General features: G+C 39.3%; 3 protein-coding genes across 6 annotated transcripts in view; 1 reads left to right on the top strand and 2 right to left on the bottom strand.

Annotated features, from left to right (window-relative positions):
* The window catches only part of LOC147405812 (lysine-specific demethylase JMJ13-like), a 27,601-nt gene extending 19,829 nt beyond the window's left edge, over positions 1–7,772 (top strand). For all 3 annotated transcript variants that reach the window (XM_086433658.1, XM_086433659.1, XM_086433655.1), the window contains 4 exons: positions 6,343–6,462; positions 6,595–6,759; positions 7,000–7,133; positions 7,484–7,772. The gene's annotated coding sequence lies outside the window, so the exon portion shown is untranslated. The remainder of the gene's footprint in view (positions 1–6,342; positions 6,463–6,594; positions 6,760–6,999; positions 7,134–7,483) is intronic.
* LOC147405808 (uncharacterized) overlaps positions 1–12,672 on the bottom strand; it is a 75,208-nt gene extending 62,536 nt beyond the window's left edge. Inside the window, exons 1-5 of one of the 2 annotated variants that reach the window (XM_086433674.1) lie at positions 12,515–12,672; positions 11,966–12,028; positions 11,821–11,868; positions 11,613–11,675; positions 10,517–10,586 (exon numbers count right to left, since the gene is read on the bottom strand). In XM_086433674.1, the coding sequence (XP_086289800.1) occupies positions 10,517–10,586; positions 11,613–11,675; positions 11,821–11,868; positions 11,966–12,028; positions 12,515–12,535 (265 nt within the window). In that variant the 5' untranslated portion in view covers positions 12,536–12,672. The remainder of the gene's footprint in view (positions 1–10,516; positions 10,587–11,612; positions 11,676–11,820; positions 11,869–11,965; positions 12,029–12,514) is intronic. The other variant, XM_086433676.1, reaches the window with a different exon arrangement.
* A 5,595-nt stretch (positions 12,673–18,267) lies between these two features.
* LOC147405813 (uncharacterized) lies at positions 18,268–19,551 on the bottom strand. The gene has a single exon (XM_086437505.1). The coding sequence runs from the start codon at positions 19,549–19,551 to the stop codon at positions 18,268–18,270; it is 1,284 nt and encodes a 427-aa protein (XP_086293631.1).
* Between the last annotated feature and the right edge of the window lie 1,337 nt (positions 19,552–20,888).

A 20,888-nucleotide genomic window follows, 5' to 3' on the forward strand; every position in this document is an offset into this window, starting at 1 on the left:
ACCTCTTACTCACAACTTATTTCTCACAACTTGTTTCTTACTACTTGATTACAAAATGAGAGGACTCACCCCTATTTATACTAGTGGCATCTCCTTAACTAATGGTTAGGATTGTGCCAACACATTCTTAATCTAGTGGTTACAATTTTGTCATCTAGAACTTTCTAAAAATATCTATTAGTCTAGAGTTTTCTACCAAAATATCTATAATTCTAGAATCTTCTATTTTTCTCTTATCTAAAGACATCTAGAGTTTTCTCTAGGAAGATTCTAGAAATTGGGCTTGGACAATAAATGTGGGCTTTTCCCAATTTGGGCTGGTGTTGAATTTTAACACTCCCCCTCAACACCAGCTCTTACTCTTTGCATCATGTTGAGTTGACGACGAAAGTTCTCAAACTTGCCAGTACTCAATCCTTTTGTGAGCAAGTCTGCAACTTGATCATCTGTTTTGATTTGTCTCATTTCTATATTTTCTTGAAGAACCTTTTCTCTAACAAAATGATAATGCACTTCCACATGTTTAGTTCTTGCATGAAAAACTGGATTCTCTGCCAAACGGATTGCTGACTGGCTATCACAGTATAATGGAACCGCATAATTTATTGATTGATGTAGATCGTTCATCAGCTGTATCAGCCACATACTCTCTTGAGCTGCTGTTGCTGCTGCTAGATATTCTGCTTCTGTTGTTGATAAAGACACAGTCGGTTGTCTCTTGCTACACCAAGAAATCACTCCCGATCCAAGAGTAAACATATACCCAGTAGTTGATCGGCGAGTGTCGTGATCTCCTGCATAGTCAGCATCACAGTAGCCCATTAGCTTGCAATCTTCGTCTTTCTTGTACAAAAGACCATAGTCAATTGTACCCTTCACGTATCTTAGTATTCGTCGGACTGCTTCCAAATGTGGCTTCTTTGGATTTTGCATGTACCGACTCATCACACCAACTGCATAAGAAATGTCAGGTCGAGTCAAAGTCAAGTAGATAAGACTACCTACCAGTTGTCGATACATCATTGCATCTTTCAAGTCTTTTCCTTCATGTGCACACAGCTTAGCATTTGGTTCCATTGGTGTTGAGATTGGTTTGCTTTCGAGCATTCCGAACTTCTTCAATAAATCTCTAGAATATTTTTGCTGGCAGAGAAATATTCCTTCTTGTGTACGATCAACTTCTAAACCAAGGAAGTGCTTGAGTTGTCCAAGTTCTTTCATCTGGAAACGAACAGATAGATTCTCCTTTGTTCGAAGGATTTCTGCCTCATCATCACCCGTTATGATTAAATCATCCACGTACACAAGCACGATAGCTAACTTTCCTCCATTAGCTTTAACAAACAAACTCGAATCTGCAGGTGTTACTGAATAGCCACCTTGAGTAAGAAATTCAGAAATCTTACCGTACCACGCCCTTGGTGCTTGTTTTAATCCGTAGAGTGCCTTTCGCAGCTTACACACATACTCAGGATGATCTTGGTTCTGAAAACCTGTTGGCTGGATCATATAGATCTCTCGATCTAACTCCCCGTGTAGAAAGGCATTATTCACATCCATCTGCCACAGGTTCCAATCTTTGGTGGCTGCAAGTGTTAGTAGGACTCGTACAGTTGTAAGTTTCGCCACCGGACTAAACGTTTCATCATAGTCTAACCCATATTGTTGAGAAAACCCTCGAGCCACCAGTCTAGCCTTATACCTCTCGCTTGATCCATTTGGACGGCGCTTTATCTTGTAAACCCATTTGCAGGATATGGGTTTCACATCTTTTGGCTTTGGCACCAGATCCCAGGTCTGATTTTGCTTTAACGCTGTGACTTCTTCTTCCATAGCTTTGATCCACTCAGAGTTTTGTGATGCTTCTTCAAATGTCTCGGGTTCTTTAGCAGTTGCTTCTTCAGCTATGGCTGCATTGGCATATTTGGGATTTGGTTTGCGAATTCTGTTTGACCTTCTCAGTTGTGATTGTGGAGTTGATACTTCTGTTTCTTCATGATGATCTTCTTGTTGATACACACCAGTTTCCCAAGGATTCTGGGCCATCTCTTGATCACCATCACTGTCATGTAGATCTCCAGCCTCATCTGAACTTGGTTGAATGTTGACAGTGTGCTCCTCCATCTTTTGTTGTAGTTTGTCTTCGAATTCTCTTGAGTCTGGCAACACCTCTTTTCCTGAGGACCACCAAGAAGATGCTTCGTCGAATACCACATTCGCGATGTATAACACCTTCCAGTTGTAGGATCACAACATCTCCACCCCTTTCTCTGATTATCGTATCCAACAAAGATACATCTGACTGCTTTCTTATCGAACTTGCTACGTAAATGATCAGGAACAAATACATAGCATACACATCCGAATACTCGAAAGTAGCTAACTGTAGGCTTTATGTCCCACAGTTTCTCAAAGGGTGAAACAAACTCTAACCTTGGTTGAGGAAGTTTGTTGATCACATGGGCTGCTGTTCTCATAGCTTCGGCCCAAAATCTTCCTGGTACATTCTTTGCATGTAGCATACTCCGACAAGTTTCTGCAAGATGCCGATTCTTTCTTTCTGCTACACCATTCTGTTGTGGTGTATTGGCACATGTATATTGACGACGTATTTTGCATTCTCGTAGGTATAGAGAGAACTCGTCCGAGCTATATTCTCCTCCGTTATCTGTGCGCAAGCAACGGATCTTCTTTCCTACTTCTCCTTCAACTATCTCTTTGAACTCTTTAAACTTTGAAAAAGTTTCAGATTTTTCTTTCATAAAGAAAACCCACACATACCTAGAGAAGTCATCAATGAAGGTCACCATGTACCGCATTCCGCCGACTGATGGTTGCTTGACTGGCCCGAACACATCAGAGTGAACTAACTCTAATGGTTCTTTTGCTTTAAACTTCGATTTCTCGTATGGCAATTGATGTGCTTTACCATACTGACATCCCGCACAGACCGTGTATGTTCTCACGTCAAGATGAGGAAGTCCTTTAAGCATCGACTTCTTTACCATTACACTTAGCCTGGAATAGCTAACATGACTCAACCGCATGTGCCACAAATCTGCTGTCTCATTCCTTCTTGTCTTGTCTACATATGCAGACTCTGCTGACATTACGTAAACTGACTCCAATCGTCGTCCCTCCATCGTTGGCTTTTCTGAGATTTTGATGTCACGATATACCTTCACATCTTGGGGACCGAACAAGACATAGTAGCCTGATGATGTTAATTGAGCTACGGATAACAAATTTTTCTTCATTCCTGGAACATGGTAGACATCTTGAAGTGGCACCTGGTTAGAATTATAACGAGGTGTGACTATCGTCTTACCGATGTGAGCTATCGGTAACCTTGAGTTGTCAGCCGTCACCACCACACGACTTCCCTTGTACTCAGACAAGTTTTGCAACTTCTGTCTATCACCTGTCATGTGATTTGAGCACCCCGAGTCTACGATCCAGTCATTCTCGTAGTCAATCCGTTCAGATGTAGCTGTAAGAGCTACTTCTTCTTCTTCCTTTACAAACGATGCTTCAGCATCCCATTCATCTTCAATTTTCTCTTTAGAACTGGAAGTAGCAGCATTACTTTCAGCATGCTTTTTCTTAGACCAGCAGTCTTTCGCCATGTGGCCCTTCTTCCCGCAGTTGTAGCAATCGCCTTCGAACCTTCTACTATTACCGTGATTCTTTGAAGCTCCCCCTGGACGAGAGCCTCCCTCTCTTTGATGACCTCTTATCTTGTCACCATTCGTTTTAGATCCACCTCTGACGTACTGCTTGAAGCTACCTTTACTTTTGCTTGTGTAAAGTGCTTCTTCCTTATCCTTCAACGAGACTCCTCCCATTTGCTTAGCCAAAGCTTCTTGACCAACAAGCAAATTTTCGAACTCAACAAGTGATGGTTGTGTCGGCCATCCTTGTACTGCAGTAATAAAGCCTCGGTATTCGGGTCGCAAACCATGGATAATTATTCTTTTTATCCTGGTTTCTCCAATAGCAGCATTCGGATCTAACTCTGAAATTTCACGGCATATTGACTTCACCTTATGAAAGTATTGGGCGATCGTCATATCACGTTGCGCCATTGATAGCAGCTCGTTCTCGAGAAGTTGTAACTTTATATCGTTCTTCTTTGAAAAGAGTGTAGCGAAGGTATCCCATGCTTCTTTCGGTGCTTTGGCATCTCGAATGTGCTCTAACATTTCTTCTTCAATTGTGGTCTTTAAAGCAAACATCGCCTTGCCTGCTTTAATCTTCCATTTTCTCAAGATGCCATTGGCATCTTCTGTTGTCGGTTGTGTAACTTCACTACCACCAACAATCTCCCAAAGGTCTTGACCCTGTAGGTAAGACTCCATGCATGTTGCCCACGTGTTGTAATTTTGGTTGTTGAGCTTCTTGATTCCTCCAACTACTTGAAGGTCACCCATCGTGTCGACAGAGTTTCGACTAAACAGAACAAACTTGACTAACGATCTTGTAGAGTAGTAAACTCCTCACGATTCAAGATAGCTCCACCAAAAACGATCCTTGGCAACCTCGCTCTGATACCAATTGTTGAGGAAAAAATCTAGAGTACTCGACTCTAAATACTCAAATGTTGGATATAAACAAGTAAACGGTTTACTTGTACTATACCCTCAATAAAGATATCACTCACAAGTTGAAGAAGAAAATAACACTCTATTAAGAAAAACACACTTTTACAAACACTCACACTTTTTACAACCTCTCAAACCTCTTACTCACAACTTATTTCTCACAACTTGTTTCTTACTACTTGATTACAAAATGAGAGGACTCACCCCTATTTATACTAGTGGCACCTCCTTAACTAATGGTTAGGATTGTGCCAACACATTCTTAATCTAGTGGTTACAATTTTGTCATCTAGAACTTTCTAAAAATATCTATTAGTCTAGAGTTTTCTACCAAAATATCTATAATTCTAGAATCTTCTATTTTTCTCTTATCTAAAGACATCTAGAGTTTTCTCTAGGAAGATTCTAGAAATTGGGCTTGGACAATAAATGTGGGCTTTTCCCAATTTGGGCTGGTGTTGAATTTTAACAATGGGTGTGTCTTCAATCCATCAAATATATCAGAAGTTTTTTTTTGGATCTTATGAATATACATCTCAAAGAAGAGGTGCCAAGGGCTTAGTTAGGATCCACGTGTAGAAAACGGACAGCAGTGCACCAACTGGAATTGTGACAGCCCAAGATGCCACTATCTCTTTCACAGTCTCTGTTCTCACGTTGTTAAATCCCCTTGCAAACCCCACACCCATGACAGCCCCTACAAGAGTATGAGTTGCAGAGATGGGCAATCCCAGCTTTGACGCGAAAAGAGCCACCGAAGCTACTGCAAACTCTGCTGCAAATCCTCTAGTTGGTGTCAATTCTGTTATTTTCTTCCCAATTGTTGCCATCACCCTATAACCCCAAATCATCAGCCCTGCAACTATCCCAAATCCTCCCCATGCAAGAACATCCATTGGAATGACAATCTCAGTTCCGCCGGCACCTCCATGAAGAATGGATAGTGCAGCGGCCAATGGACCTATAGCATTGGAAACATCATTACCCCCATGAGCAAATGACATGAAACAGGCAGATAGAACCTGCATGTATCCAAAGACACCATATACAATTTTCAGTTGTGTCCCCTTAGGACCTGCAATGTCAGAGAGTAATCCAATATTTTTATGATGGAGTGTAGTATCGTCCTTTGGTTCTTGTTCTGCTGATTTGGACGTGAGGAGGAGGTGACCCAACTGTTTCTTGATAACTTTACTTACTAGGATTGCACCTGCTGTCCCACATGTTAAGGCCTGGGCTAGAGCCACAAGGGGGGTCTTGCTAAGAGGGAAAGCTGCAAAAGAGATGCTAGTTACACCCACAAAGACAGAGATTGGTGCTGCTGCAGCAGCGGCCTGCCTTGGATTTGGAGCACTGTACACAAACTAGAGAGAATGAAAATGAATCAGTGAGAGTTAAGAGGTGATTTAGTTCTGTCCACTTATCAAGATGCGCAGAATAGTTTAAGCCCCATATAGAGTGAGAACATACAAAGCAGATGTTTATAGCTTTGGAGTCGTAGCATTAGAGATTGTCAGTGGGCAGAGCAACACAAATTAGGTTGATATTATTCGAAGTATAAAAACATTAGGATATCTCAATATGTCAAAATCATCAAATTCAGTGTCATCCTCAGTCTATGACGCTTCATTGATAAAATAGTCACCTCATCTTCATCAAGGTCATCTCCTCTTACTATTGGTCCTTGTGATTAGCTAATGTATAACATTTTGCAATGTAACCAATATCTCTCACTTGACAGTTTGTGAATAAATTGCGATATGCTAAAGAAGGTGCCAAGGATATAATGGATAGAACATGTGCAGACCTACCATGGAAAATTCGCCTCGAAGTTGATGGAAAAGACATTGAGATCCCAAAGGTGAAGTCACGCTTTCTTTGTTGGGGTCTTTTACTGTAAAATTTTGTTATTATTGACATAATTAATACAATAGGCCATTGTCGATTTTTTTCTCGTCGCTCCTGATGTTCCTTCGTAATCTTTTTCGGACAGGATGCTGAGGGTGTCATCGTGCTCAACATCGGAAGTTACATGGGAGGAGTAGATCTTTGGCAAAATGATTATGATCATGATGATGATTTCAATCTTCAGTCCATGCATGATAAACTGCTTGAGGTTGTATGTATCAGTGGAGCATGGCACCTTGGTAAACTTCAGGTATGTTTTGTTGTTTTTTTGCATTATTTCTGAAGTTTTAAATATAGAGATTCTATTGCCACACCAACTTTTGATAATGCCACCCCAATTTATTTTCTAAATCACCAAAGAATTAGCACACACTTGCAATGACATTAGCAAAAGTTGGTGTGGCAATAGAAGCTCTCTTTAAATAGCATGCCAATCATTGCTGAAATGAGTTGTTTTCATCATTATAATTATTGGGGTCTTATTCTACAGGTTGGACTTTCACAGGCGAGGAGATTAGTCCAAGGAGTGATAAGAATACAAATTTCAAGTCCTTTCCCATTCAGATAGATGGAGAGCCATTTATACAACCACTTGGCTGTTTAGAAATAACACATCATGGACAGGTATAATTTGTTCGGAGTTTCATTCACACTGATATGTCCTGGCACAACATCCTCGGTTGCGTACTTCACACACACACACACACACACACACAAGGTTATCCAATTCATTCGAAAGGTACCAATTGCGAACCGGTTCAAACCAACCTGTTCGCTGTGGGTTTGTGAAATGTAGCAAATCTAATGAATTCCATTCTACTTTATTGTTTTTAAATCCCCCTCCACATGATAATAGTTGTGAAAGCCTATCATGCTTCCCGTTCTCGTTCTTTTTTTTTTTTTTTTTTCTTTTAGTATGTAGTTATAGTTCTTCCCCTTTGAATGGTTTTTACTTATCGATGGATGCAATATAGGGAAAATGATTAATGAAATGCTGCATGCAAGAGGATGTGCTGGAAAGGGCGAAAAAGGCCAAGGAAATAGCGGCACGTGAAGCACAAGAGTTCATTCCCCAATCTACAACGATACCAACACCAACCTCCACCAAAGATGTTGCCGATCCAGTAATTTGAATATCATTTGGTCTTATTTAGTTTAATTATTGTCAATTATTTGTAGCTTCGACAGAATTTTCGATCTTAACAAAAAGGTTTACATGTATATTAATTTTGGGTTATTTAATTTAATTTGGAGCTTGTTTTATGATTTTTCTTTTTCTGATTTTTTTTATATATTATTTCGTTCATTGTGATTGGTGAATTAGAGGACCGTGCTATTGTTTGTTAAACCTCCAAATTTGACGGTCATACTCTATGGATTTTTTTTTTGTTTTTTTTGAAATCCATTCTCCAATAATTTGATAGTCCAGGGCCGTCAAAAAAAAAAAAAAAATCTACAAGAGAATATTTGACGGGAGGGTCCGTCAAATTTCTCAAAATTTGACGGGCTAAGACCGTCAAATATGGGCCTTTTTCACATAGTGAAGTACAGGATTTACCGGAATTTTTACCACCATATTGTTGGATACTCCATCCTTGTTCTTGGTAGGGGTGTCAATGGATAGTCGAAATCCGAATCCGAATTCGAATTCGAATTCGAATTCGAAAAATTGGATATTATCCAAAATTTTCAGATATCGGATATCGGATTCGGATAGTTTTGAATATCTGACGGGAGGGTCCGTCAAATTTCTCAAAATTTGACGGGCTAAGACCGTCAAATATGGGCCTTTTTCACATAGTGAAGTACAGGATTTACCGGAATTTTTACCACCATATTGTTGGATACTCCATCCTTGTTCTTGGTAGGGGTGTCAATGGATAGTCGAAATCCGAATCCGAATTCGAATTCGAATTCGAATTCGAAAAATTGGATATTATCCGAAATTTTCAGATATCAGATATCGGATTCGGATAGTTTTCAATATCTGATAACGTTTCGGATACGGATTCGGATATCGATGAATTAAATCCGATAATATCCGATCCGAAATCAATAATAAATAAATATTATTTTGTTTTAATTTTAAAATTAAAGACATTTCTCTTTGTTTAGGGTTAGAAGTTGTAACTTCTCTTCCGTCGAAGTCGAAAACCTCGCGGCGAAGCATAGATCTACAACGATCTATCGAAGTCGAACTTCCCGTCGTCGTCTTCAACGATCTCAGGCAGCGGCTCAGGCGCTCAACCCCTCTTCATCGCAGCATAGTCAAACCCCTCTTCCTCTTCATCGCAGCATCTTCTCATGACCTCAACCCCTCCGGTCACGACCTCATTGGCTCAGGCGCTCATCACCTCACGACCTCACCTCGTCCTCACGACTTCAACTCCTCGCTGTCACGGCCTCACCTTCGGCATCGGCGTTGGCTCACCTTGGGTCTGTTTTCGGCTCTGATTTTGGTCTCCTCTTCTGACCTTCGGCATCGGCGTCGCCTCACCTTCGATTCGAAACCTTAATCTCTTCTGCGCAGTTAGATCTCGTAAGATTTTCTTAATGTTTGTCAAATTTTTTTCTTAATTTTTGTTTGATTATACAAGGCTAGAAAACAGTAGAGGAGTTCTGAAGTTCCGATTTGAATCCTAAAAGAAACTCATCTTTGTGGATGAATCCTAAATATTCTTTTGAATTCTGGTGGTGCCTTCAGCAGTAAATAGCAAAAGTTGGTCAGCGTGGGTTAAAAGCTGATACTAGCAAAATTTCTTTGTTTGTTTGTTTGTTCAAGTATTTTATTTATCCAAGTTTATTTCAGGTTGAAGTAAAATAGGGTGTTTTATCTAAGAAATCAAGAAATGTTCTTGTTGGTGCCATTTGCAACAAGAAGTTTTCGGATAATTTTTCGGATAGTAATTAAGTTTCTGATGATTTTCGAATAGTAAATAAGTTTCGGATAGTTTTCGAATCGGATAATATCGGATATCCGATAATTTATTCGAATACGAATTCGAATATTAGTTAGTGATATCCGATCGGATTCGGATTCGAATTCGGATATCACTAAAAATTTTCGGATTCGGATTCGGATATACCACTATCCGATCGGATATCTATCCGTTGACACCCCTAGTTCTTGGTATCGTCAACGTGTTTAAAGGTCTAGACATGATGGATCCAGCTAAAATGTGGAAAACAGCTTATATTGTGGTATTGTGTGTATTGGGTGGGATTGCATTAGTGTTGGAAGTTACAACATGGATCGTTGTTCTGAAGAAGAAATCCGAGGCATCCACCGAACCTTATGATGGGAATGGCAAGCAACAACCACTCACAGTTTGATCAACAACAAGATTGCAGGGCCACATATAGTATTGAGGAGAGTTGGTTCTCTTACAGTTTGTCTATAAAGTTACTTCTTAGGCTTTCTCTTAGGTATCTCTTAGAATCTATTATTGCTTCTTCAATTGTTTGTGTTTTGTGTTCTAAATTAAATCAGGAGTGTGACATAAATAACTGTATATATATCATATACTGTTTTATTGTCAGTTATTTGTAGCTTCGACAGAATTTTCGATCTTAATAAAGAGGTTTACATGTATATTAATTTTGGGTTATTTAGTTTAGTTTGGAGCTTGTTTTATGATTTTTCTTTTTATGATTTTATTTTATTTATATTATTTCGTTCATTGTGATTGGTGAATTAGAGGACCGTGTTATTGTTTGTTAAACCTCCAAATTTGACGGTCATACTCTATGGAATTTTTTTTTTGTTTTTTTAAAGTCCATTCTCTAATAATTTGATAGTCTAGGACCGTCAAAAAAAAAAAATCTACAAGAGAATATTTGACGGGAGGGTTCGTCAAATTTTGAGAAATTTGACGGGCTAAGACCGTCAAATATGAGCCTTTTTCACATAGTGCCCCATCTGTGAGGGGGGAAAAAATGGAACTGTCTTCAATTAATAGAACAACAAACATATGGCATTTTGGAATGGAGTCATCAACTGTGCTCACCTTCACCTTCACCGTCATCTGGAGGAGCATAAGCTGATCTCCTGGATCTTGCTTGCTGGTGTGGTGTGGGCTAATTAAAAAACATAAAAGAGAAGAAAAGATAAAAGGCAATGTCAGTACAAAATCCTGTTAGAGGATCCATATATACTTATTGTCAACAAACCAACTACTCCAAAAGACCAATCTGTAGAGACGGGAGAGTTATGAATATAAGAGAGCCACGGGGTTTAATTGGGGTATGACACACCCAAGAGTGGAGGAAAATATACACTCAACAACCCCTCCACCACCCTCCATAAGGGTGGCAAGAATCGAACTTGTGAACTATACAAGCCTAGCGCTCTGATACCATATTAACCAACCAACTATTGCAAAAGATTGATCTGCTGGAAAGGGGGAGAACTATGAATATAAGAGGGTCATGGGGCTTGACACACCCGAGAGTGGAGGAAACTATACATTCAACACGTATGTGTTGCATGGACATGGCGGTACAAAACTATGTGCATTTGTAATCTATAAAAGATTTTCCTCTTCTTTTGTTTTTCATGCATCCAGTTACACATTCAACCAAACCATGTGCATTTGTAATCTATCTTTTTTGGCTTCATGCATCCAGAGACACATTCAACCAAGTAAGTTAGTGTCACATTTTACCGTAACGAATGATGCTTCTTTAATAAATGAATTCTAAAAAAGGGCACGAGAAGAGAAGAGATGTACATAGGTTTTGGACTTTAGACTTCAGTTATGCTGTCATGACCATTTTTCATAGTTAATTAGGTTAATTCAACCACTAAGGAGTGTCAACAAATGTGTTATTTGTAGATGCAACCTGAGCCTCCCCATCACTAGAGTCTTTGCAGCACAGGAAATATAATATGGTGGTGTAAGATATGACAACTCTTGAGGGTCCCAGTAGATGGAATCAATACCAAGAACACATGGATGTACATGTCTATGAATGTATCTATTTCGTCTGTAACTGGATTTTGTGTTATAATGCCATGGATAACAGACTAAACAGTAATAGAAAGAAAGCCAGGTGTGTTTGTGGCAGAAATATGTTCTTATGTGCAAAGCTGACAGAAAATACCTGCAATTTTGGCCGAAGTGCGTCAAGTGGTCCTTTGGGCTTCTGATCTAAAGGTGCTCCTTGCTGTTGTTGGCATCCAATTCAGTACACCAAGACATTAGGCATTTAATTTGACATGGCACACACTCAAACCATGTTTGAAGCACACAACAAACAGTTAGTCATCATTACAAAGTGGAGGAGCTTACATGAAACAAAAGACTAATACCTTTCCCAATGCCCAATCTGCAGAATCAAAGAAAGCACGTTCATGGTCCTGGAAATAATGAAATTTGTTTTTGGTGAACTACACTAATTGAAACTAACAAACCACATTTATTATTAAATTTAAGAACTAGGAAAAGAATTGTTACCTTGGATATCAACGGAGGCTTCTTGGGTAATATTCCTCTGTACTTCTTCTTGATCATTACCTCCTGTAGAACATAGTGACAAAGTCAGGATTCGGGAATAATTCGGAAATAGAAAGCTTCAGAAAAAGAAAACATTGGAAAAATTCAAAAATAAAAATTATTTTTTTTAAGTACAAAAATGTATTTCATATACAAATGATAAAACAACACTTCAAAACAACTAAAAATAAAAATAATCTGTAATTTTTTCAAAAAATTGTTAATTAAATCACGATTAATCGTGATTTTTTGAAAAATCAAATATTTTTTCAAAGATTGTGATTTAATAGACAACATTTAAAATCATGATTTTTTTAAGAAGAAAAATATCGCAGATTTTTGTCACTATGCTGTAGAAGACAAGGTTAATAATACTATTAGTTTTTGGAAACCATGTGTACTAACCAGTATCTATAACAAGCATCACTTTACGGGATCATTGCATGCATGATTACAAACCTCTCAGAACTACAATCAAAATGCAAAGAATGTAAATCTAAGACTAGTTACCTCTTCTTGGGGTGTGGGCATGGGATTGTCCTCTTGTTTGTCCAAATACTCTGGGTCTTCCTTGGGAAAGTCTCAATCAACCTCGTCTTTGATACAATCCTCTGCAAGTTCTTGCTCCTTGACATCCTCAGGATTCATGTCTGACATTTTGTAACTGGCCTACCATACACAAATAAAGAAACTTCAAAAGTAAAAACAGTCTTTCATGACCCCTACAATTGTATTTGTACCATTCCATTATGAGTAGAAGTGGGTGTTCATGAGCTATTATCCAGAGACAAATTTTCTGTTGGAGATAAAATCTAAAACTGTCTAGCAATTTGAATAAATAAATCAAATAAAGTTTCTTGACAATGAAAACAATGATTGCTTGGGGAAAAATCAGGTGATATGATCTTAGAATAATGGGCGTGCTATAACAGAAAAGCTTGTTTAATTTGTCAAATAACAATAAATATAGGATTCAGCCTTAGAAATTGTAAAGTACTAGAAGTCATGTAAAGGGAAAAACCAGCTAAAATGGGATAATTGATTCCACTGCATTATATCTAAAATCTGACATTATTTTTGTGAGACAAGACCGACTTAAAGCATCTTCGATTGAATTCAAACTTCTTGTTCATTGGATGATCTTACTTCATTTCAACGAAACATAAATGACAGTTGAGAAGCAAAATTGAAGATAAGTTCCACAACAGATATCAAAGGTAATTAGTTCATAAACGGTAAACCTATTGAGGGCTATCCTAGAAACCAGACCACAGTTAGCAATTTCGTTTGCGGCAAAAGTATGGTACGGGAATAAATCAGGTACAATTCGGAAAAGTCATCTAATAGTTTGTTGAAAAATTCAGCAAAAATTGGAGAATGACAGAAATAGTTTGGGTATAATTCGAGTTTAGCACTCCAAAAAATGTAAAATTTCGGCTATACATATCAATAAATGTATCCTATTACCTTTTATGTTAATCTTTATTCAATACACCGAATAAGACACGCAAATAGATCAAATCAACAATTCAAGCAACCAAAATAAAATTAAAACATCCAAATCCAAAATAAAACAGGTCCACAATTCACATCCATCACATGATATATATAAATTTAAAATTTCAGAATATAATTCTGATTTTCCTACTAACCAATACAAATAAAGTATAAAATAAAATAAGACAAATCTACTAATCAAGTTACCAAACTCTGAAATTAAGACATCCAAAATAGAAAAGGTCCATTGTCTAGACCCAAATAATTTGTGAAAAATATTATCTTCACAATTACTTGTAGTAGCTTCATCTGTTTTTTTCGAACTGCTCTGGAGCACATCTACTTTTTTAAGAAGCAGTCTAAAATGCTTAAGATTGTTTATTTTTGTCGTGCTTCTCAAGATCATCACAACTAATCTTTATTTTAAGTTCATTCTTATGTAAATCAAATCTTCTAGAAAATCTAGTGTCAGTTTACTTTTCTTATAATTTCAATCATATGCAGATAAACAATTCACACATACTCTTATATGATAAAAAATAGGTTAAAAATAAATATTAAATACTTATGAGGATAAATAGTTTTCATCAAATTTCTTGCAAGGATAGTAAAAATATTTGAAAATGACTATTGTACTCAATTATTTGCATTCCAAGGGTCTAATGATCTCCATTTGTACTAAATATTTTTTATACAATAAAGAATAACCCCTTTCTAATTTCTAGGTCATCATATCCAATCTTCCCACTTGAAATTAGAAATGGGTTTAGATGGGTAATAATCACATAAATTCAATGAATTATATTTACATTTCCTGTAAATAAAAAAATTATATAATTTATAATTTTATATACCTTACTTAATCATTATTATTTCAATATTTTAATGTCTCTTTTGCCCTTCCATTATTTCATATAAATACCTTGTAGTTAATCATTTAACATAGCTAGACGAACTACTTTCAATCTAAAAAGTAACTAATTGAATTATATTTATATTTTTTTATGCCATCTTAGAAGCTGAATACTTTATACTTCTCTATTTAGATGAGGAAACAAAACTTATTTTCAAATAATTATTAGTTATATCTAATCTCTCTCTTTCATAGCTCGATCTGCGTCTCTGTCTATAGCTCTCTCGCACTCATCTCTGTTTCTCTCTCTCTCTCTCTCTCACTCATCTCTGTTTGTCGATAACTCGCTCTCTCGCTCTCACCATTTTGTGACTACATACCTAAATGTAAGTAAACAAGATTCACAATACTCTTATATATTAAAAAATGAGTTAAAAATAAATATTAAATACTTATGAGGATAAATAGTTTTCATCAAATTTCTTGCTAGGATAGTAAAAATATTTGAAAATGACTATTGTACTCAATTATTTGCATTCCAAAGGTCTAATGATCTCCATTTGTACTAAGTATTTTTTTATACAATAAAGAATAACCCCTTTCTAATTTGTAGGTCATCGTATCCAATCTTCCCACTTGAAATTAGAAATGGATTTAGATAGGTAATAATCACATAAATTCATGAATTATATTTTAATATTCCAATGTCTCTTTTGCCCTTCCATTATTTCATATAAATACCTTGTAGTTAATCATTTGCCATAGCTAGACGAACTACTTTCAATCTAAAAAGTAACTAATTGAATTATATTTATATTTTTTTATGCCATCTTAGAAGCTGAATACTTTATACTTCTCTATTTAGATGAGGAAACAAAACTTATTTTCAAATAATTATTAGTTATATCTAATCTCTCTCTTTCATAGCTCGATCTGTGTCTCTGTCTATAGCTCTCTCGCACTCATCTCTGTCTCTGTCTCTCTCTCTCTTTTTTTTTTTTTTGAAAGGTCAACAGGGTTAAGGCAGACCCAGACCAGCTACAACCGAGGGAACGGGATACCACAGGCATCCTGATAAATAACAGAAAAAAGGTCACTTGAAAGCAACCCACAATCTAATTCAGTACAACCAAAGTTATTCTGATAGGAAGCTAGCATATCGACAGCCTTGTTGGCCTCTCTAAAGACGTGGAAGAAGGAGACTTCGCTTAAACTGTGGAGCAAGTTCCTTATGTCAAGGACTATGTGAAGAACACTCCACGGGGGGTTCCACCTACCCTTTAAGACTTGGATAGCTTGCAAGGAATCGGATTGGATTTGAATCTTTGAGCAACCTTTGGAGATTGCTAACTTGATCCCATGGAGAATGCCTCGGAGCTCATGGGAAATGACAGAAGTCGGGGCTTCACAACCTGCAATAGCTGCCAACACTTCTCCTTCACTGTTCCTAATGATTGCACCAAACCCTCCTCTACTAGTGGAGAAGGAACCATCTGAGTTAATGGCCCAAATGCCTCTATCTGGCTTAAGCCAAGTGCAATACCTTCTTGGCTTGTGGATAAAACTAGCTTGAAGGCCCCATGCATGAGTGAAGGCACGATTCACATCAGAGTCTTCAATGTCTTCTAGAAATCCCTCGAAGTTGATCCTAATATCTTCAACAATCTTGCGAATAATCGAATCCGGATCAAGGCATTTATTTTGATAAATTCTATTGCAGCGCTCCCTCCAAATGTGGTAAATAAAGGCACATAAAGCCACTTGCTTCACCCTTTGAATAATCGACTTGCCTTTAAAGTTTTCAACCACCCAATCAATCTCTTCAACCCAAGTACCAGAGGCTCTTCGCACGAGACATTTCATGAGAATACCATTCCATACCCACCTCGAATAAGGGCAACCCCCAAAAATATGGTTTGAATCCTCATTTTGCACTCCACACAGGATGCACTTAGCTTCATTCATGAGACCCCACTCCTTAAGCTTGATCAAGGTCTTAAGTCTCCCTTTGAAAGCTAACCACGCGATGAAACTATGTCTAGAAATCTTGTTCTTGCTCCAAACTAGGTGAACCCAACTGATAGGAGTAGAAGGTGTAGAAGCAAGCAATGATCTAACCGCTGAACTCACTGAGAAGGTACCATCCGAACGGCCTTTCCAAACCACCTTGTCTGGGGACCCTCCCAAAATGGGGACTTGGGGGAGGAGCTGGATAATATCATGCATGAGATCTCCTCTTCCCCCTGGAAGCCTCCAATTACCATGTCTAATGATGGCTGAAACCTTAGCCTTCGGCCCAATTCTAGAGTCATTGATGAGCTCTTGAGGAAAAAAGGTATTAAGAATCCCCAGGGGGTGCCATGTGTCATTCCAAAGAGAGGTGGACGAGCCATTACCTATAAGATGAACTGTGTTACTCAAAGCTAACTGCCTAGCCTTCAAGATTTTTCTCCAACTCCATGAAGCTTCTCTCGGGATCTTCATAGTCCAAAAACTCTTGCCCTTGATTAAGTGTTTTCTAACCCAGTTCAACTAAAGAGAGCTCTCGTTTGAGGCAATCTTCCAAGCATAGCGGGCAATGGCAGAAGAGTTCCATGTGGAAATGCTCACCACACCTAACCCTCCCATCTTGAAAGGCTTGCAAACTTCCTCCCAACTGACCGCCCTGTTGTTACTCTGCTTCTCTGGCCCAGACCATAAGAACCTAGCACAAACCCTTTCTAGCTCCTTCACCACCTTGGAAGGGAGAACAAAACAGTTGCACCAATACACCTTGATACTAAGAAGAACTGATTTCACAAGCTCGAGTCTCCCTGCATAAGAAAGAAACCTTCCCTTCCACGAAAGAATCCTTTTGGACATTTTATCTACGAAGGGGAGACAATCTCTGTAAGAAAGCCTTGAAGACAGTAAAGGAAGACCCAAATACCTCATGGGCAAATTGCCTCTTCTGACACCAAGAGTCGTCACAGCTTCCTCAAGGCTCACCCGGTCATGGCCCGCCATGAATAATGAGCTCTTATCAAGATTGACCTCTAGCCCAGTAAGAGCAAAGAAGTCCTTTAGCACTGCTCGAATGGCTAAATTACTGGACCGATTCCCCTTGGAAAAAATCAACAGATCATCGGCGAAGCAAAGGTGGGTGATACTCTGGCTTATGCACCTGGGGTGAAAAAGAAAGTGCCCTTCCGTTACTTTCTCTTGAAACAAATGATTAAGCGCTTCCATGATGAGAACAAAGAGGTATGGGGAAAGAGGGTCCCCTTGTCTAATACCTCTTTTACCCTCAAACCATCCAACAAAGGAGCCATTGAGCGAAATAGTGTAAGAAGCACTAGAGATGCACTTGAAAATCCAATCTATGAACCTTTGAGGAAATTTGAACGCCTTAAGGCTGCCAACAACAGCTTCCCACTCCACAGTATCATAAGCTTTCCTCAAATCAACTTTGACAGCTTCTTTCGGGCTAGAGTTCTTCCTATGATAATTCCTAACCAATTCATGAGCCAAGAGAATGTTGTCTGAAATGCTGCGGCCTTTGATGAAAGTTGATTGGTTCAAGCCTATCAACTTGTGTGTCACTTGTCTGATTCTATTAGTAAGGATTTTAGAAATAATCTTATAAATGACATTACAACAAGAAATCGGTCTAAAGTCAGCTAGTCCTGAAGGTAAGTCTACCTTAGGGATCAAGGATATAGCTGTGGCATTACACTCCTTAAGGAGGTTGCCACTCTTGAAAAAGTACATAACAACATCCAACAGGTCTACTTTAATGATGTCCCAAGCCTTTTGATAGAAACACGCATTAAAACCATCCGGCCCTGGGGCTTTGAAGGGGTCCATACTGAAGAGAGCACTATGGATTTCACTGTCTTGGACATCACTAACGCGGGCTTCTTGGTCACCTCTTTCAAGGTGGTTCAAAAGCAAGCTTATCCCACCCGCTGACAGAGCAAGGGTGGTTGGTGGCCCCCAAGAAGCTTTTATAATAACCGACTACTTCTTCCTCAATTTCCATATGATCTGTGAGTGTCCTACCATCCCTCCCAGTAATAGTCCTGATCAAATTCCTCGATCTCCTAGCTTTGAGAGCATGGTGGAAGAAAGCATTATTTCTATCTCCCAACTTGAGCCAGTTGACCCTGGACTTCTGTTGGAGTTCCGACTCTAGAATCCTTAGAGTTTGAGCATACCCCCTCGCTAGCCTCCTTTCCTCGTTGGCAGTAGAGCTAAATCTAGGATTAGCCTGAGAAGTGACTTGGACCAAAGCGAGCCTGCTACGTGCTCCATAATGAGCCAGGTTACTGTAAGATCGTTTCTCCAAATTCCACGCTCGCAGCCTAGCCTTGACAGCCTTGAGCTTCATTATGAATTTGAACAGCGGGTGGCCCCGAAACCTCGAGGTCCAGGCAACTCTAACCACCTCAGAAAAGTCCCGATCTTTGGCCCAGTGATTGAAAAATCTGAAAGGCATTTTTCTCTCTGAGAAACCAGGCCCTAAGGAAACAATACAAGGGCTGTGATTCGAGAGACCACTTGGGAGAAATAACCCTTCAGCCTCATTAAAGAAGTCCACCCACTCTGAGTTCACCAAAATTCTGTCGAGCTCGCACCAAATCCTCCCATAATCTTGTTTGTTATTCCAGGTAAATCTGGCCCCAAAGGCTTTGATATCCATAAGGCAACTACGGGATAAACACTCAGAAAATTCTTTCGTAGCTGTAAGATTGATCCTCCTACCACCCACCTTTTCAGACTGATTCTTGACACAATTGAAGTCGCCTGACAAGACCCACGGCATTCTAATAACACTAGCTGATTCGGTAATCTCATCCCATAACTTTCTTCTCTCCACTATAGAATTGCCCCCATAGACCACTTTTAAGAAGAAATCCTTATTTGTTTTGGAGTTAACAAAAACATGGATTCTTTGCTCAGTTTTACTTACTAGAAGAACATTAACCTCCAGAGGGTCCCAACAAATCCATATCCTGCCATTCATGACCGTGTCATAATTATCGAGCCTTATCCAAGAAGGACAAACCCTCCTCATCACTCTATTAGCATTCTGACTATTCACCTTTGTCTCTACTAACCCAATAATCAACAACTTCTTCACCTTGATGAGGTCCCTGACCTCCCTATGTTTAGCGGGGTCATTAAGACCCCTTATGTTCCAAGTTGCTAGAATCATTGGGAACTAATCTCAGAAGTCCCCCCTGCCCCTGTTACTACCTCAGAGTGAGCTGTAACCTCCTTTTGATTCTTGCCTTTAGCCTCAGGATTGCCCTTAGGCCTCTATTCGTGCCCAGCTGTACTTGGAGGAGTGCATTTGCCTCTGCTTCTATCAACGGAAGAGTCAATGGAGCCGGAAGAAGACCCCTTCTCTGGGTAGGACTTCAGCTTGTCATTGGCTTTGCCAACCCCTACTATTGATTCAGGAATGGCATCAGCCAAAACTTGGAATCTGTTGGCATTGGGGCTGCTTTTGTTCTTCTTCTTCCTCTTCTTTGGAGGGCCTGTACTACCACCACTTCCTGCAACAATATTAGTGGGGGACTTAAGAACTGAATTGGGAGGTTCCTTGTGCACACAACCTTCAGAAAATTCAAGATCTTTGGATCCCTCTCCTTCCTCCACCTCATTCCATTCCATATCCTCATCTTCAGAAGCATCCACATCACCCTCTGACTGGGAGATAGTAGTTTCTAGCTCTTTCTCCTGCTGGCCTTCCTTGATAACTATCCCAATGTTCCTGTTAGACCTCCTCCTTTGGTGAAAGACTTCAGCCCAACCCTCCTTGTCAACATGAGGAGCACAGGCTTCCACTCCACATTCTGCATCATCTACCTCACTGCGATCCTTAACCTTATTAGCATCAGCCTGTGAAGGTTTCTTAGTTTGGGTGCATTTAGCATCTGAGTGCCCAAAAGTTGAGCAAGTGCTGCATCTTGGGGGGTACCACTCATACTTGACTCTGACATCAGTCTTGAGGGCTTCGTTAATCTTAACTTTAAGCACTCGGGGAAGTTCAGAATCTGCCTTAACTTCGACACAAATCTTGGCAAAGGATAGTCTGTTGCCTTCATCTGTAGCATTGTCCATATACAGTGGCTTCCCCACTCCACTAGCCACATACCCCAGCCCTCTAGTAGTCCAGAACTGCTTCGGCAGATTGTGCAGCTTAATCCATAAGGGAATTGATGCCTCTTATCTTTTTTCCAGTTCCACTGTGGTGTCCCAGCGTTTGACCACCATGAGCTTCCCTCCTACAAACCATGGGCCTTTGTCCAGCACCCCAGCAAGGTCCTCCCCCTCTCCAAATTTGAAGAAAAACAACATATTGTCATCTGAGAAAACTTCAAAAGCCCCATTCACCTTCCATAGGGAGCTGACTGCATTCTTGACCAACATGTATGGAATTTTGGCATTGAAGAAGTGCCCAATCAAGCATTTGTCCCATTTGGAAACCCCTTCCTCTAGGACCTCATCTGGGCAATCTATTAGGATGTCCTTCCCTTCTCTTGAAGG

The sequence above is a fragment of the Akebia trifoliata genome, chromosome 3, assembly GCF_017979445.1.
Source record: "Akebia trifoliata isolate Shusen 1 chromosome 3, ASM1797944v1, whole genome shotgun sequence".
Classification (NCBI taxonomy): domain Eukaryota; kingdom Viridiplantae; phylum Streptophyta; class Magnoliopsida; order Ranunculales; family Lardizabalaceae; genus Akebia; species Akebia trifoliata.